The sequence below is a fragment of the Hypanus sabinus genome, chromosome 7 (assembly GCF_030144855.1).
Source record: "Hypanus sabinus isolate sHypSab1 chromosome 7, sHypSab1.hap1, whole genome shotgun sequence".
NCBI classification, from domain to species: Eukaryota; Metazoa; Chordata; class Chondrichthyes; order Myliobatiformes; family Dasyatidae; genus Hypanus; species Hypanus sabinus.
In genome coordinates, this window is record NC_082712.1 from 72639333 (window position 1) to 72657175 (window position 17843).

At 38.0% G+C, this 17843-nt stretch overlaps 1 protein-coding gene across 1 annotated transcript in view; it reads right to left on the minus strand.

Moving 5' to 3' along the window:
- dnah6 (dynein, axonemal, heavy chain 6) overlaps positions 1–17843 on the minus strand; it is a 351317-nt gene that overhangs the window by 135481 nt on the left and 197993 nt on the right. The window contains exons 45-51 of the mRNA XM_059974878.1: positions 17089–17243; positions 12986–13217; positions 11086–11238; positions 9509–9649; positions 6199–6441; positions 3800–3967; positions 2987–3222 (exon numbers count right to left, since the gene is read on the minus strand). Coding sequence (XP_059830861.1) covers positions 2987–3222; positions 3800–3967; positions 6199–6441; positions 9509–9649; positions 11086–11238; positions 12986–13217; positions 17089–17243 — 1328 coding nt within the window. The remainder of the gene's footprint in view (positions 1–2986; positions 3223–3799; positions 3968–6198; positions 6442–9508; positions 9650–11085; positions 11239–12985; positions 13218–17088; positions 17244–17843) is intronic.

The window sequence follows — 17843 nt, forward strand, 5'->3', positions numbered from 1 at the left end:
CCATTGAAATTTGCTGAAATAGTCTACAGCAGACACCATTTTCCTGGATCTACACTGATTTCTGGAGCATCTTAACAGTAAAGACATCTAAATTAGAATTTTGTCTATTAACTATAGATACTCCTTCAATACCATAATTCCAAGCAAACCCATTACCAAACTCCAAGACATGGAGTCAACACTTTCCTCTGAAACCAATCCTCTACTCCATAATCAATAAACCACAATCAGTAAGGATAGACAGCAACACCTCCATCACAATTATTCAAAACACTGATAGTCCACGTTTGTATCCTCAGCCCCTTACTCTACTCCTTATACACTCATGATTGCTCTAACAAATTTATAGATATCACTTTAGTGGGTCATATTTCAAATAATGAGGAGTCAAGGTACAGGAAGGAGATTAAAAAGCTTACTAATATGGCGTCATGACAACAACTTTCCCTCAGTGTCAGAAAAACAAAAGAGCTGGCCCTGGACTTCAGGAAGGGAGGCATTTGTTCCTGCCTTCATCAACAGTGCTGAGGTTGAGAAGGTTCAGAACTTCAAGTTCATAAGAGAAAACATTACCAATATCCTATCCTGGTTCAACTATGCTGATGCCATGGCCAAGAAAGCTCACCAACTCCTCTACTTTCTAGGAAGCTGATGTAATGTGGCATGACCTTATTGACTCTTACCAATTTTTAGCAATAGAAAGCATCTTATCCAGATAAATCACATTCAAACCTTGATTTGATCAGACACTTCCAGACTGCAGATCCTGCCGTCTTCAACTCTGGTTCCAATGACCGTGGACACCTCCAGACCACAGATATCAATGTCACCAACTCCAGCTCCAATGACTCCAAGCAGCTCCAGAATGCAGAGCTTACTGTCAACCCCAACCAGTTACCTCTACCATCATCTTCTTCCATCTCCAACTCGTCCTCACCCTCAACAATTTCTCTCTCAGCTGCTCCCACTTGCTCCAAACACAAGGTGCAGCCATGGGCATCTGCATGTACACCAGCTATGCTTGCCTTTTTGTTGGCTACATGGAGTAATCCATATTCCAAGCCTTCCCTGTTAATGCTCTCCAACTCATTCTATGCTACATTGATGATCTCATTGGTGCTGCTTTCATGCACTTATGCTGAGCTCATCAATTTTGTCAACTTTGTCTCCAAGTTCCACCCTGCACTCAAATTCATTTAGTCCATCTCTGACACATCTCTCCCCTTCCTTGATCACTCTGTCTCCATCACTGGAAACAGGCTATCTTGACTATAACTCTGCCCACATAGTCTGCGGGAACAACACCATTCCCTTTTCTCAGTTCTTTCATCTCTGGTGCATCTGTTCCCAAGATGTGACTTTCCTTTCCAGGACATTAGAGTTGTGCTACTTCTTTAATGAATGGTGTTTAATTTCATCCACTACTCATGCTGCCCTCAACCACATCTCTTCCATTTCCCGGACATCTGTCCTCACTACACCTTCCTGCCACCCTAACAGGGATAGAGTTTCTCTTGACCTCACCTACCACCCCATGAGTGTCCACCTCCAAAACAAAGTTCTCCACAATATCCTTCATCTTCAATGGGATTCTACCACAGACATATCTTTACATCCTCCCCCAATTTCCCCCACTCTCCACAGGGAGTGCTGCCTCTGCGATTCCATTATCCATTTGTGCCTTCCCACTAATCTCCCCCCGGTACTTATCACTGCAAGCAGCAGAAGTGTTATACCTGCCCATACACCTCCTCCCTCACTTCAATTCAAGCCCCCAAACAGTCCTTCCAGGTGAAGCAACACCTCCCCTGCAGTTCTGTTGGGTCGTCTTCTGTATCTGTTGCTTCCAATGTGTCCTCCTCTACAGTGATGAGACCCAATTCAGATTGGTGGACTGCTTTGTTGAACCTATCAGCTCCATCTACAAAAAGTGGAACGTTTTGGAGGCTAACCATTTCAATTCATATCCTCATTCCTGTTCTGACCTGATGGTCCATGACTTCCACAATGAGGCCACTCTCAGTTTGGAGGAACAACACCTCATATTCTGTCTGGGTAGCCTTCAACCTGATGGCAAGGATATTGATTTCTCCAACTTCTGGTAATGCCTTTTCCCTTTTCTTCATTTCCCCACTCTGGCCTCTTATCCTCATCAGCCTGTCATCTCCCCTTGGTACCCCTCCTTCTTCCCTTTCTCCCATAATCCATTCTCCTCTCCTATCAGATTCCTTCTTCTCCAGCACTTTCCTTTTCCATTTATCATCTCCCATCTTCTTACTTCATTACCCCTCCCCCACCCACCTGACTTTACCTATCACGTTTTCGCTTGTCCTCCTTCCTCTCCTCCCACCTTCTTCATCTAGCATCTTTCCCCTTTCTTTCCAATCCTAATGAAATATCTAAAATGTCAACTATTTATTAATTTCCATTGATGCTGCCTGACCCACTGAGTTCCTCCAGCATTTTTGTACGTTATTCTGGATATCTAGCATCTGCTGGATCTTTTGTTTACTCTCTGGATGAATAATGGCTTGGTCACAGCTCAGCACATCACAGAGACCGTCCTTTCCTCTATGGACTCTGTCCATACTTCTCACTGCCTCAGTAAAGCACCTCAGACCTTCTTATTTTTCCTTTCTCCTGTTGGGCAGAACATACAAAAGAATGAAAACACAGTCCACTCGGTTCAAGAACAGACTTTTTACTCTGCTGTTATGTCTATTGAATGGCTCCCCAGTAAAATGGAAGGACTTTAGATCTGACAATCTATTTTGTTAAGTTTTTGCACCTTATTGTTCATCTGCATTGCACTTTCTCTGTAACTGTTTCACTTTATTCTGCATTGTTATTGTTTTACCTTGTACTGCATCAATGTACTGTGTAATGATTTGATGTGTGTGAACAGTGTGCAATCAGGCTTTTCACTGTGCCTCAGTATACGATAGCAATAAACAAATTCAATTTAATATTCATAGTATCTACTCACTTTGCATTAAGCAAGATGCAAATGGCTTCCGTAACAGTCATAACAAGATCAGGAGGCTTGGTGAATACTCTGACTTCAGATATATCAGCTTTGTCCAAAGAGTCAAGAGCTTTGTTTGCTGCGTCTAAGGCCGGCATTGCTTCATCAAGATCTCGCTGTGCATCATCAGCTATTGCCTGGGTCTCTGCAGCTTTTACCTTCGCTTTCGCTTCATCATCCTGTACCACCCTGCGAATCTAGTGTGCATAGCAATAAAAATAGCAGTACAATAAAACTCAATCACATCAATTTTGAGCACCATTTGATTTGGATATTATTAAAACATTCAACACAGTGGTTACGATAACCATGACATATTCTGAATACTAACATATTAATCTACAATAAATATTGCAAAATTGTGACTTAAAATTTTAACAACCTAAGCCATTGTAAATCAGTGAATTGTCAATCTAATTATTCTTCAAATATGTCTTACAAAATGCTGGATCAGATTCTGCCAGCTAACCTTTAACCTACCATCCATTTCCAAACCCTTTCACTCTTTTATCACTTCTTCGACTTCCTACCTTCTTTTGTGCATGTCCAGATTTTATTTTCTTCTGTTAGATTTATGATTTTGTCACAGACTCCCTATGTGCCTCAAAACAACAATCTAATCCTTGATTTTTATCTCACCATGAACTAAACCAATATTCTGCACCTTTCCTAACAAAGCTGTAAAAAAAGGTTAATTATAAGAAACAGCAATTCATGAACCCATAAGTAACAATCATGTGCATTCTTTAAAATTATTCTCTTCGTATTGCTTACCTGGTCTGCCTCTGCATGGTCCACACTTATTTTTTCCATCAAAGCATTTACATCAATTGATTTTTGTTGAAGAATCGGCTCTAGAGCTGAAAGATCAATTTTCATTTTGTCTACCAACACGTTAGTCTCCAGCAATTTAGTGAGGCCATTCTTCACACGATCCCGAGCCTACATTTATATCAGAAATATTACGATTAATTCAGTAAGTGTGTTAATTCCAGCAATCCTTCCAGAACTAAATTTCACCTGTCTCTTGTTTTATCATTCTGCTAGTCCATCTGTAACTTCCTGCAGGTTATTGCTTTCTTCCTTACTGCATTCCGCATTTCTAAATTTCACAGCACTTGCAAATTTGGGAATTTCACACACATATAACAAGAAAAAATAGTGGTCCCAGCAATAATCCACAGTGAACATATAGTTTATTCTCCACTAACCTGACATAACCATTTATCATTATTCTCTATTTTCTGCCCATAACTATCTTCCCATGTACATTTTTACTATAATTTTGCAAACCAGCCTTTGTACCTACTGAAAATTCAAGCAAGTTATATCAATGGCATCCCTTTATCTGTCTTCATCGTCACCTTATTTAAAAAGTTCAGTTTAGTCAAACAAAATTAGCTGACTCTTCAATATAAATTCAAACTTTTCCAAGTGCCAATATTTATTCTAGACACTTATAACTACAAGTGCAGACCAAAAGCTGGATATTCTGTAAAGGGTGGTTCATCTCATGACTCCACACATACCAGTCAAGTGAGGAAATACTTTATGTGTCAGAGGAAAAACAGCTTTATTAAGACTTAAGAGGCTAACACATAAATATTTTGTCTCTCCATCAGTGGTATACACTGGCTGCCAAAGATTATTTAGCAGGATCACCCACACATGACTCTGTCTCCTAGAATGAGAACAGCAGCAAGCATAGAAGACCCAGCAACTCAAAGTTAAATATGACATTACATACATGACTTGATTAAGAATAAGTCATAATCCCTTCATAATTTACTAAGTAAAAGACTTAATGCTCCCATTGAAGAATTCTAGCCAGGAAGTAATTTCAATATAGCCATTCAATAAAGCAGTTCACCACTATCTTTTCAAGGTGGACAATAATTGCTAGACTTGCCCCTGATACCCATCTAGAAAAAATTTAAGGCAAATATTCACAGTAAAACTACACTAAGTAATTGTGTGTAATGAATTGGTTAATCTGAAAAAGAATTTTAAAAGAAGACTGTGCCAGCACATTTTCAGGTTAGCTGTGTTATTGTTCTCCAACTGGATCCTGGTAATTCAATTGTTCATTCTGAAACATTCCTCCCTTCCCTCATTCTTTATTCTTCTCTAGCATTTCCACTTGGCTACCACCTTCCTTCTTTCCTCTTTCTCCCTCTTTTGCCTTCATGCTTCAGCTCATTTCATATAAACCTTTTCATGGTCTCCCACCTCCCCGGTATCCCATCTTGAGAGGATATCAGCCATCCAATTCCTTTAAACTGCTGGTACCTCTGATTTTTAAAAAAATCATTCATCATCTTTTCTCTATTTTGCTAACAATTCTCTATGCCCTGTCCTTTTGGTTTTCTTTGTATTTCTGCCTTTCCTCCTTCTACGAGAAGACTCCAGGGTCACAGAACTCTCTTCCCTCTCAGCCTATTTAAACTTGATTCCCAACATGCAATGTAGCAGATCAATTAGTAGAAGACATATACTTCTGACCTGACCAAAATTACTGGCTATAAATTTCAGAGACTCAGAATCTTTTAGTGCTGCGCTATTAATTAGCTAAAAATTCATTTGTCTTTATTGTAAGCCAATGGCAAAATTATAAGCTGTTTGCATTATTGACTTCCTCAAAACAACAAAATACCTTGCCAGGCACTGCAGAAGCTAAGCAGATGTAAACAATATTGTATAGAAAAAGATCAAGCTGCTGTCCAAATATTGTTGTCTGTAAATTCACCATCCAGGACATGCCCTCTTCTCACTACTAACCACGAGAAAGATATGGCAGTAATTACTCAGAAAGAACTTCAGATAAAGCAAGTCAGAATCACCTCTTTCTCCTTCACATCAGATTTCAGAATGGTCCATGAACACTACCTTGTCATTCCTTGTATTTATTTTTGCACATTTTAATTGGTTTTATATAGTTTCACCATGTAGGTCAGTGATTCTGATTCTCATTAAATATTTTTATATGATGGCTATAATATTGCATTTTACCTCTGACTTGATGAATTTCTAGGTTGGCTGACTTTATTTTTAGAAAGTTGCAAAAACTTTACTTAGATAATGTTTGATTAAAAGTGTTTTAAGGAAATTACAACTTCATTAGAAATTAAATTTATCTTCGCAGTTTTGAAGAAAACAACAAAGACTCTCCTTACCGACATAAGTTCTTTCCGTTTCTCCTGCAGCATAGCTAGATACAGATTAATCAGCTCAAGGTAAGATGTAGGTGTGGTGTAGTATCTTCTTCGCAACTCTGCATAATATTGCTCTGCAATGTCAGTTACACTGATGTGGACTTGTACACACATTTCAGAAAATTTATCCTTCATTTCATCACTGCCAAGGTCGACTGTTGCAAAAAAGTTTTTAGATACAGAAAGAAGAGCTTCCCGTGGCCACTGAAGTAAAGGAATGAATTTAATTAATTGTTTACCATTAACAAAATCAGAAATGTTCATAGAATTTGCATTATTTATTAACATGGCTGGACAAATAACACAGCATGTTTAAGCATTAGCAAACTGAAAACAAATTATCCAAACCACAGTATGTGTGACCAAGCAAGTGGGCAGTATAAACTCAACCCTGGGAGCTAGCTGCCTCATGGCAAACTTTTAGCCTGCTCATGATAAACTTATCAAAGATACTGGAAAGGATTTCCTTTCTAATATGCAATCAGTGGCCACTTTATCAAGTACCTCCTGTACCTAATAAAGCAAGCTTCTGAGTGTTATGTTCATGGTCTTCTACTGCTGTAGGCCATCCACTTTAAGGATTGATGTGTTAATGCATTGAGATGCTCTTCTATACACCACTGTTGTTATGTTGGCTATTTGAGTTACTGTCACCTTCTTGTCAGCTTGAAACAGTCTGCCTATTGTCCTCTGACCTCTCTCATTAACAAGGTGTTCTAGACTATGATCTAGAGCCTGTTGTGCTTGAAAATCTCAGGAGATTAGTAGATTCTGAGATACTCAAACTACCCTGTCTGGCACCAACAATCATTCCACAGTCAAAGTCATTCAGATTACATTTCGACCTATTCTGATGTTTGGTGAGAATAATGACTGAATCTCTTACTTTATCTGCATGCTTTTATGCATTGAGTTGCTGCCTTATGATTAGCAGATTAGATATTTGCATTAATGAGCAGGTGCACAGGTATACCTAAAAAAGTAGCTGCTGAGAGCATGCATCTTTGTTTTCCAATGACACCATCAAGATACAACTGAAGAAGTTATTTAGTATTCTAGAAACTATTAAATTGATTATATTCCAGAGTTTTAAAAATATTTTACTAGTTGTGGATGTTACCAGCAAGGGCAACTTTTAATAATCTCTAATTGCTCTTGAGAGATTGGTAGTGAACCATTATATTCTTTGAGAGAAGGTATTCCTCATCATAAAGAATGTTACAAAATATAGATCCAGCAACAATGAAACATCAGTGATGTACTTGAAGGTCAGAATACTGTGTAAATTGAAGGTTGTGGTGTTCGAGTGTATCTTCTTGTGAAGGAGATCAAGATTTCAGAGGTGCTATCTGGATAGACAAAGTAAGTACTTGCAATGTAATTGATATTTATACTCAATGCTTTGGTGATGGAGGGAGTGAATGTTGTGCTGGAGAGCCAGATGGAGTACAAATCTGGCCAGCTGCTTTGTCAAAGTTCAAAATTTAGAGATTCATTGTTTGTAGGCATACTCAATAATACCATAATAGAATAATAACCATAATAGAATCAATGAAAGACCACACCAACTTGGGCATTCGACCAATATGCAAAAAACAACAAAACTGAAAATACAAACATACATATATATATATATATATATATAAAGAACGTGAGATGAAGGGTCCCTGCAAGTGAGTCCATAGGTTATGGGAACATTTCAATGATGGGGCAAGTGAAGTTGAGTGAAGTTATCCCCTTTGTTTCAGGAGCCTGATGGTTGAGGGGTAAATGCTGTTCATGAACCTGGTGGTGTGAGTCCTTGTACTTGTACCTTATTCCTAATGGCAGCAGCTGGTGTCTATTTCTTGAATAAGACCGTAAGACCAAGGAGCAGAATTAGGCCACAGAGCCCATTAAGTCTGCTCCATCATTGAGAATCAAACTCAGAATTATGTTTAATATTACTGGCAAATGACATGAAATTTATTGCTTTGCACCAGCAGTGCATTGCAATACGTAATAAAAAAAACTATAAATTACAATAAGAAATATGTTGTGTCTGTACAACTACATATAAAATAAATAAAGGCATGCACTTGAAGGTGAAATTAACTTGTATATTCACCTTACAGAGTGAGCAACAAATCAATGCACATGGGTAAGTTATCAGTCAATAATTAGTGCTGAGGGGAGTCAATGTGCGAAAGGAAATTGATCAACACACTACAAAATGTATTCTTAAAAATTAAATTAAATTAGAAGTGTAAGAAGAGAGCAACCAAATATTGTTAAAAGGCCATATTACTTGTTTTAGCCCACCCACGCTAGCCGCTCTACACCAATTTGTCAGATACAGTTCTGTGGTGGAGAAGAGATGAGTGGAGCATGTGCCAGCAGAGGCTAGGTACTTGCCCAGTAATGAGAAAGGCTGGGCTGTGTATCAGGTTCCCAGCATAATACATGGATCCCAAGCAGATACCTTTTGAAAAGTGCAGAGGAGAATTTTCCTGTGAGTACTGTACTCAGACTAGAGAACCAAAAGCATTATACTAATTCAGACTCCACAGTGAAGCACTAATGTAGAAGCAGTTAGTCATATGAAACAATCCTTTAAGAGATGATAGTAGTAAAGGAACAATCATTGTAAATGATTCATATTACAAATAACACGTGTGTAGGCAGAGAGCACGGGTTAAAATCCAGCATTTTCCTTTCTTAAGTGCCATTCTTCGGAAACCAGTCCTGTGCTGGTAAACTCTTCATGAAGTTTAAAAAATTACGCAATAAAATTTTCACAAGTTTTCCACCGCTGTGAAAATTAATTTTCTTTCTCTTTAGATTTATTTTAATTGACTTAAATGCACTTAATTGATTTCAATTGTGCACAAATATTTTGGTATTTATTCTTGATATTAAAAATAAATTATAATTTTTTCTATAGTACTAGGGTGACGATGTCTGTTTGTGTATATCAAAGACAAATATTCTACTTAGATGACTGCTCTAACAGCCAGTGATCCTGCAATTGGGACCTCACCAGCTGACAAAGCTGTTCTGAGGCAGAACTTGGTATCTTCAATAAGGCACAAATCTATGCAAGCTGGCAGCTATCTGATCAATCGATGATCATGCCCATGTTTTTATTGCAGTTAGGTACGGTGTCATAGAAATAAAAAGTGTAAACTCATCATGTTCTAGGCAACATTTATCTCTTTCAAGTAATGAAATTCCAAAATATGAATGTTGAGCATGTCCATCAAGCTTTATCTGACTTACTAATTCTGCATACCTGTACAAACCAATCAATGGTACAGCAATTAACCAAAGATGGAAACATACGACATCGAGATCGAAATGCATCACCAACAGGACTCATGCACAACACAATGTGCAGTTTCTGGCGAACACGGTTGATGAAAAATTGAAATACCTGGCAGAAAACAATCCGTTTAATGTATGCAATTTTCACATTATCTTAATGTTATTTGTTATCATGACAGTTTAACAATGAATTAGCAAATACCCATTTAGTTCAGATATCTTGTGAAAAATTAAGTTAATTAAATTGTTTAAATTCAATGACAATTTGATAAACTATTTTAATTTAAGTTGTGTTCAAATTCATATAAAACATCTGATTATTTTCCACTGTGTGGGTGAAGCAAAGGCTATATAGTAGGTATTTTATTTTCTAAGATTAATGTTACTAGCTGATGGAAATATGCACTGTACCCCGTTATCATTTGCATCGCTTGATCTTCAAATTATGGCCCTTGCTGGCTTAGGAAGAGGTTTAAACAAACCATAGGTAAAGAGAGCATTACAGAAATGTGCAAAAGGAGAAGAAAACTAACAAACCAAATATAGTGAAATCCAAAACATTTTCCCACATAATAGATCAGGATGCTGATAATCCTCTTCCATCGCTGGCTGGGAGCAAGAAGTTGCTGAATGATTGGTTTGAACATATGCACATTCCACATTAGAAGCAGACATAAAGGGGTCAAAGACTTAGTTCCTTTGGACCTCTTGAACTAAAGAGGCCTAACAACATTCAGAACCACAAATCATTTTCTTTATCTGCTCTATCAAAATCAGTTCCCCTTCAGCCACACAGTAGGACCAGAGTCACCTATCCGGAGCTCTTATAATCAGGGATAAATTAAAGAAGGTAGAGATTTAAAGTGTGAAAACTTTTTTTTCTCTGCTTGGTGCTAATTAATTCTGAAATGAATATTGAGATTGCTTCCCAGAAGAATCTCATCAAGAGTTAACTGAATTAACCAAATTATATTGGCTTTAAAAAGGTGCTTTGTATCTGTGAGGTTAAGCAATAAAGTATTAAATTATTATGATAAATACAAAGATGGCAAGAGTTCTGTGTTGTATGATGCTGGGTGTTTGGTTCTAGGGAAGGTGGTGACAACAGTAACCAAAGAGAACAGTAAACTGAATTTCTTATGAGTCTCTATGCTTAGTAAACTTCTCGAGTTGGGCAAGGGGTTACAGAATTTCATTCTATGGGTGCCATTAATAATAAGAGAATGAATCGAATGGAGACATTCCATTATAAATTACACCGGTTTGTTGGACTGCATTATAGTAGGCCTTGGACTTAATTATAGTACAATTGTTATATGGGCCTGGTGTAACAATAATTGATGAACTTACAGGAATTTTCCAATTCCCATTGTATTTCATAATACAGGATAAAATATAATACTCATGTTAATTCTTCTCACCAAAACACTTAGAAACATTGCAATTCAATGCTTTCCCACAAGAGATAAGATGCCTTTTCCCAATAATCAGAAACTCATCAACAAAGCGAACAACATCTATAACATCAGCAATTTTAATCCTTACTTCATCTCTGTTCCCTTCTGGTATTCCAGCATCTTTAGCTTTTGGACGTGTGGCTGCAAGGACTTGCTCAAGCTCATCCTTCTCAAACAAATTTGGGACCTCTCCTGAGTTGAGAATGTTATTAATGTCTTCTAGAAATTCTTCTACTACTATCTGTTGGAAAACAATTTAATAAGGGAAATCATGGTTATGAAACAGATTCATCCACTGGCATATCTTAACAACATATATCCAACATATTTTATGTTGGAAGGACTGCTCCGCTAAGCTGCACAGTACACAGTTGTGCAGTAACAGAAATACTCCAGCGTCTGGAATTAGACGCAGCAAGAAAAAGTGTACAATAAGTAAAGATTGTTTGTTGTTCTGTATTTCATTATACCCTTCAAATAAAAAATAAAATCATCAGTATGAGACTTTTCTATTTTCATTTTAAGTATTCATATTATGCATATTACCAAAAAAAAAACACATTCAGATTGTTGTACAATCTTCAGGCCAAGTAAATATTTCCTGCTCAGAGCAATGGCTGATCTGCACAGCTGTAAGTGACAACAAAAGTTTACTTACTTAATTCTATAATGACAATTGGAAATCTTAAATTGAAGTGCTACAATGTCTGTAATTCCTCTTTAACATTTGAAAATAAAGAATGTAAGACTTTGCAGACACAAGGGACTACAGATTCAGGAATGTGAAGCAAGACACAAAATGCTAGAGGAACTCAGTTGTCACGCAACTTCTTTGATTGAAAGTTCAAAATTCAAAGTTCAAAGTCAATTTATTATCAAAGTGCATACAATATATGTCACTATATACAACACAGATTCATTTTCTGGCAGGCGTACTCTGTAAATCCAAGAACCATAAAAGAATCAATGAAGACTGCATCCAATAGGGCAGACAAACAACCAATATGCAAAAGACAACAAATTGTGCAAGCACAAAAGAGAATAAATAAATAAGCAATAAATATTGAGAACATGAGAGGAAAAGTCCTTGAAAATGAGTCCATGGGCTGTGGGAACAGTTCAGTGATGGGGCAAGTCAAGTTGAATGAAGCTATTCCCACAGGTTCAAGAGCCTGATAGTTGAGGGGTAATTTCTCATTTCTCAGGCAAAAGTTGATGTGGTTTGTCACCAAACTCTCAAAACACTTCTTCACTGTCGATGTAAGTGCTATTGGATAACAGCCATTGAGGCACGTTACTACATTCTTCTTAGTCACCGGCATGATTGAGGCCTGCTTGAAGCAGGTGGGCACCTGAAACCGCCGTAGTAAAAGGTTAAAGATATCAGAAAACACTCCAGCCAGTTGATCAACACAGGTCTTTAGTGCTCAGGGAGGTACCCCACCTGGGCCAACTCCTAAAGAATGCTCTCATGTTAACCTCAGAGACTGAAATCACAGGATTATCAGATGCTGTGGGAGTTCATGAGAGTTCCTCTATGGTTTGATAATCAAAGCAACCATAGAAGGCATTGAGCTCATCTGGAAGCAAAGCCCTATTGTCATTGGTGTCACTTGATTTCACTTTCAAGCCCATTCTTGATAACATTCAAGCCCAGCCACAGCTGTCAAGTATCCTTCATTGATTCAAGTTTAGTCTGGAATTTGTTATTTCAACATTTTGTGTCAAGACCCTTATCTGGACAGGCCTTTTGCACTGTTTTACAGTAACATCTATTGAGACATCCTCCTGATTTTCCCTGTATGAGATATTAATGCATAATAGAGCCCAGAGATAGCATCCAATGACAATGAACACTCATTGTTCCCATTTTTTTTCCTTAACAACATAAGTTTTCAGACTGAAACAAGGATGAAACAAGATTTATAGCATACATTTAAATTGTACAAATTACTAAAGCAAGGTTACTGATCTTTTGAAAGTCATACCTGTGTGTCAGTAAAGAGAAAAACTGTATCTTTATCTTCAACACCAGCCAATTTATAAAGAGACCGAAGATCCTCATGGAATGAATCATAGTTATATCCACGGCTGAGCTCAATTTGAAAGCATTTGTAATTACAGATATGAGCAGCCAATCGCGTGAGAGACTGTTTGCCTGTGCCCCCAACACCAACCAGAAGTGCATTTCCTCGTTCTTGGCGAATCATGCGAGCAATTCTGTAGGGCCGTAATGGAAACGTCTTAGATGGAGTTCTAATGATCAAATATTAATGTCAAACAAATGTTTTAAACACTTTTAACAATTTGCTTTGTACCTTAGTATTTGATAATGCAGCTAAACAATGGAAGATGCTTAAATTCATTTTATGTAAACCACATTCCATTGAAAAATAACAATGAGAAAAAAAATGCTTCTAATGAAAACTATTTAAAATAAGAGTTATTATACAGAACAGAAACATCCCCTTTGGTACAATTCCTCAATGCCAACCAAAGTGTCTTCTTGAATTCATGCCCTTTGCCTGCAGTTGTCCTATATCCCTCCAAGCCTCTCCTATCCATATACCTGTCCAAATGTTGTTATTGTACCCACCTCCGCACTTCCTCTGAAAGCTCGCTCCATATATCTTACATTGTTTGTGTGAAAAGCCTGCTTCTCTGGCTCTCTGTTTAATTCCTCTCCTCTCACTTTAAATCCAGGCTCGCTAGTTTTAGAGTTTCATACATGGGAAAGGACTATGATGATCCATCTTATCTGTACCTGCTCATGATTTTATACGCCTCCATGACATCAACCTCCAGCCTCCCTCACTCCAGCCTATTAAGTTTCTCCTGATAACTCGAGCTCTTCTGTCCTAGCAATATCATTGTAAATTTTTTTCTGGACCCTCTATAGCTTAACAACATCCTTCCCATAATATGGTGACCAGAACTGCACAATATTTCAGGTACAGTCACACTGTCCTGTATATCTGTAAGATGATGTCACCACTCTTGTCTGATGAAGGCAAGCTTGCCATATGTCTTCTTCATGACCTAATCTACCTGTGTTGCCACTTTAGAGACCTATGCATTTGTACCCTTAGGTCACTGTGTTATATAAAACTCCACTTGGCGTTGTTACTCACTATGTATATCTCACCCTGGTTTTAACTGCCATACTTGGCAGAGTTAATTTCCATTTGCCATTCCTTGGCCCACTTTCCCAGTTGATATAGGTCCTTTTGTAACCTTAGGGAACTTTCTCACTGTTCACAACTCCTCGAATCTTGGTGTCATTTGCAAACTTACTAATCATGTCACCTACGTTTCTCCATCAAATTGGTAATTTAGACAGCCAACAATGGACCTAGTACCGATTGCTGCAGCATATCACTCCAATCTAAAAGTCAACTCTATCATTCTCCATCTCTTTCCACCAAGTCAATTTTGTACCCAATTAGATAGTTTGCCTTTCATCTCATGTGATCTAATCTTTCAGAACAGTCTACCAAGTAGGACTTCATTCAAAAGCCTTGTTCATTCAAAAGTCCCTGTAAACAACACCCACCAGCTTGTTCTCATCAAGCCTATTGGACATTTCAAAAATTACAGTTAAATTTGTGAGACCTGTTTCCCATGCACAGTCATGTTGTTTACCCATACTGAGTCTTTAACTTTAAAATGTAGATTGGTCCTGTCTCACAGTATCTCCTCCAGAAACTTTCCCAGCACTGTTGTTAGGCTCACTTGCCCAGGTTCCCAGGGTTGACCATGCAGCCCATCTTAAATAAAGGTGTAACATTAGCCAATCTCCAGTCTCACCTATGGGTAAGAAATAACCCAAAATTCTCTGGAAAAGCTGCTACAATTTCTTCTTTCAGTTTCTACAATGTTTTAGGATACACCTGATCAGAATGAGAAGATTTTTCCACATTTAAACACCTCAACACAGCCAGCACCTCCTTTTTCATGATGTCAGTATATTTCATATCTCAGGATATATCTAATACTTAATTGCTAAGGATATCTCATGTCCATTTTTTGCCTTCTTGTTTTCCTACTTAAGTGTGTTCTTAATTCCCTCAAGTGATTCACTTGATCCAGCTGCCTATACCTGACATACGTCTCCTTTTACCTGAGCAAAGCTTCAAAATACCCAGGGTTCTCTAATCTTGCCAGCTTTACCTTTCACTCCAATAAGAATGTGTTGACCCTGACTCTCTCTTCTTCAGTTTTAAAAACCTCTCACTTGGCAGATATCCCTTTACCTGCTAACAGTTTCTTCCAATCAACTTTTCAAGTTCTGCTTAATGCTATCAAAATTAACCTTCCAATTGTTTTGGACTTTAACATGGTTAAGCTTTCTTTCTCCATTACTTTTAATTAAATTATACAGGCACAGAGACACAGAGATATACAATATAGAAAACATGGTCTTTGCCCAATTAACTAAATTAATCTCACTTGCCTGCATATAGCCTATATCTCTATAAACCTTTGCTATCTATTCTTCTGACCAAGTGTCTTTTAATTATCATAATTGTAACCTACCATTTCATTTGGTAGCTTGGTGTGAAAAAGTTCCCATCAAATTCATCTTAAATCTTTCCCCTCTCAAGGCAAAAGATTTAAATTAGCCTATCACTATCTTCTTATGCTCAAACTCCTCATGAATTCCTCTACCTGTTTAACAACTTCAAGTGCTCTACCTACTTTAAAAATAGCAGTTAATTTAAAAAACTTTTGCCAGTTGCTTTAGTTAATATATGCTTTTCCTAACAATGATATAGAATGCCATAAGAAAACAAACTGAAATTATATAATAACTTTTTTATGATTTCAACATTCTGTTGATCCTGACAAATAATTTCCTGCTAAATATTCTGGGATAACCTAGCCTAAGATGTTCCATAAACACTTGTAAACAACTGCTGTAGGTAGGGCAATTAGAGGATGCATTCATCATTGATAAATGAAGGTTTGATAAATTCAGCCTCTGGATCCAACACATCAGCCTCCACAGCTTCCATCACCTCCAAAGTGCTCCTTTCACTAAACATATCTTTACACCACCCCCACCTCTCTCTGCTTTCTGCTGGGATCTCTCCCTCCATGATTCCTTTGTCCATTCATCCCTTCCCACTAATCTCCCACCTGGCATCTATCCCTGCAAGAAGCGGTCTAAGTGCTACACCTACCCATTCACCTCCTCCCTCAATTCTATTCAGGGCTCCAAACAGTCCTTCCAGGTGAGGCAACACATTACCTGTGAATGCTGGGGTTGTCTACTGTGTCCAGCGCTCTTGATGCAGCCTTCTCTACATTGGTGAGACCCGTCATAACTTGGGGGACTGCTTCGTCCAACAACTCCACTCTATCTGCCAAATAAACGGAACTTCCCTGTGGCCAATCATTTGAATTCCATTTCCCATTCCTGTTGTGCCATGTCGGTCCATGGCCGCCTCTTGTGCCAAGATGAGACCATTCTCAGGGTGGTCCATCTGAATAGTATCCAACCTTACATTCCATCTGAGTAGCATCTAACATAATGGCATGAATATCAATTTCTCCTTCAGGATAAAAAATGATTTTCTCTTCCCCTCCCCTCTTCCTCTGTTACCCACCCTAGCCTTTTATCTCTTATTACCTACCTATCATCTCCCCCGGGTTCCCTACTCTTTCCCTTTCTCCTATGATCTGCTCTCTTCTCCTATAAGATCCATCCTTCTCCAGCCCTTTATCTTTCCAACCTTCCTGGCTTCATCCATCACCTTCTAGCTATCCTTCCCCACTCCCACCCATGTTTAATTCTGGCATCTTACCTTTCAGTCCTGAAAGAGGGTCTCAGCCCAAAACATCAACTGTTTATTCATTTCCATAGATGTTTTCTGACTTGCTGAGCTCATCCAGCATTCTCTGGGTGTTTCTGAAGGTTTGCTGAAACAGCAATCAAGCTGCTGAATCCACAGCACTCCAGATTTTGGTGTCTTTGACTAACTGCACTGACCATATATTCTGCTTAGGCAGGGGTAGGTGGCATTTACAAATTATGTGTATTTACATGTATATTAAAAATAACCAGCAAATGCTAAACTATATACAATACCTAGAAACATGTTCTACAGCATCTTGGAAGAAAACAAGTTTCATCTCTTTAGAATTTGTCATATTATAGTCATCCATGTATTCCCGTAGAACAGATTTTACTTTCACATAGTTATTAAGATCTTCATACAGCCGGTCCGATTTGTCTGCTCCAATCTGAAAAGATTAGTTCTGAATTTTATTGTGCAAATTATTCATAATATCACATTCAGTACAATGCTCCTCTCTGAAATGCCAACTTGATTTAACCAAATGTATAATGGAATGTGAGCAATGAAGACAAAGCATATAAGAAATAATATACACTTGGAGTAAGGTTGTGGAGAACAATGTTACTGACATTAAACAGAATAATAAATAAACTGAATTAAATGGACAAGTCAATGTCAAGAACCTAACATCTCCTCCTTAATGCTAACATTCTTAGAATGTCACCATTCCTGTCCCTGGATTTTCCTTTGACCATGTCTTTCTACTTTTGGAATGAAGATGAGATAATCCATTGTAGACTTGACCTGAAGCCTTTGGTTACTCACACAACATTTTGGACAGCTGAGTGACAACAGAGTAGAACCAGAGACTCAGGTGTAATCCTGATTTCTGGACCTGTCCATCTGGAGCTTACACAGTCTTCCATTGACTGAAAGAAGGCTGTCCAGGTACTTCGGCTTTCTCTCACAAAGGTATGTGGGTTAACAACTGTTAAATAGTCTCTAACATGTAACTGAGTGGTAGAATCTGAGGGAATAGATGGCA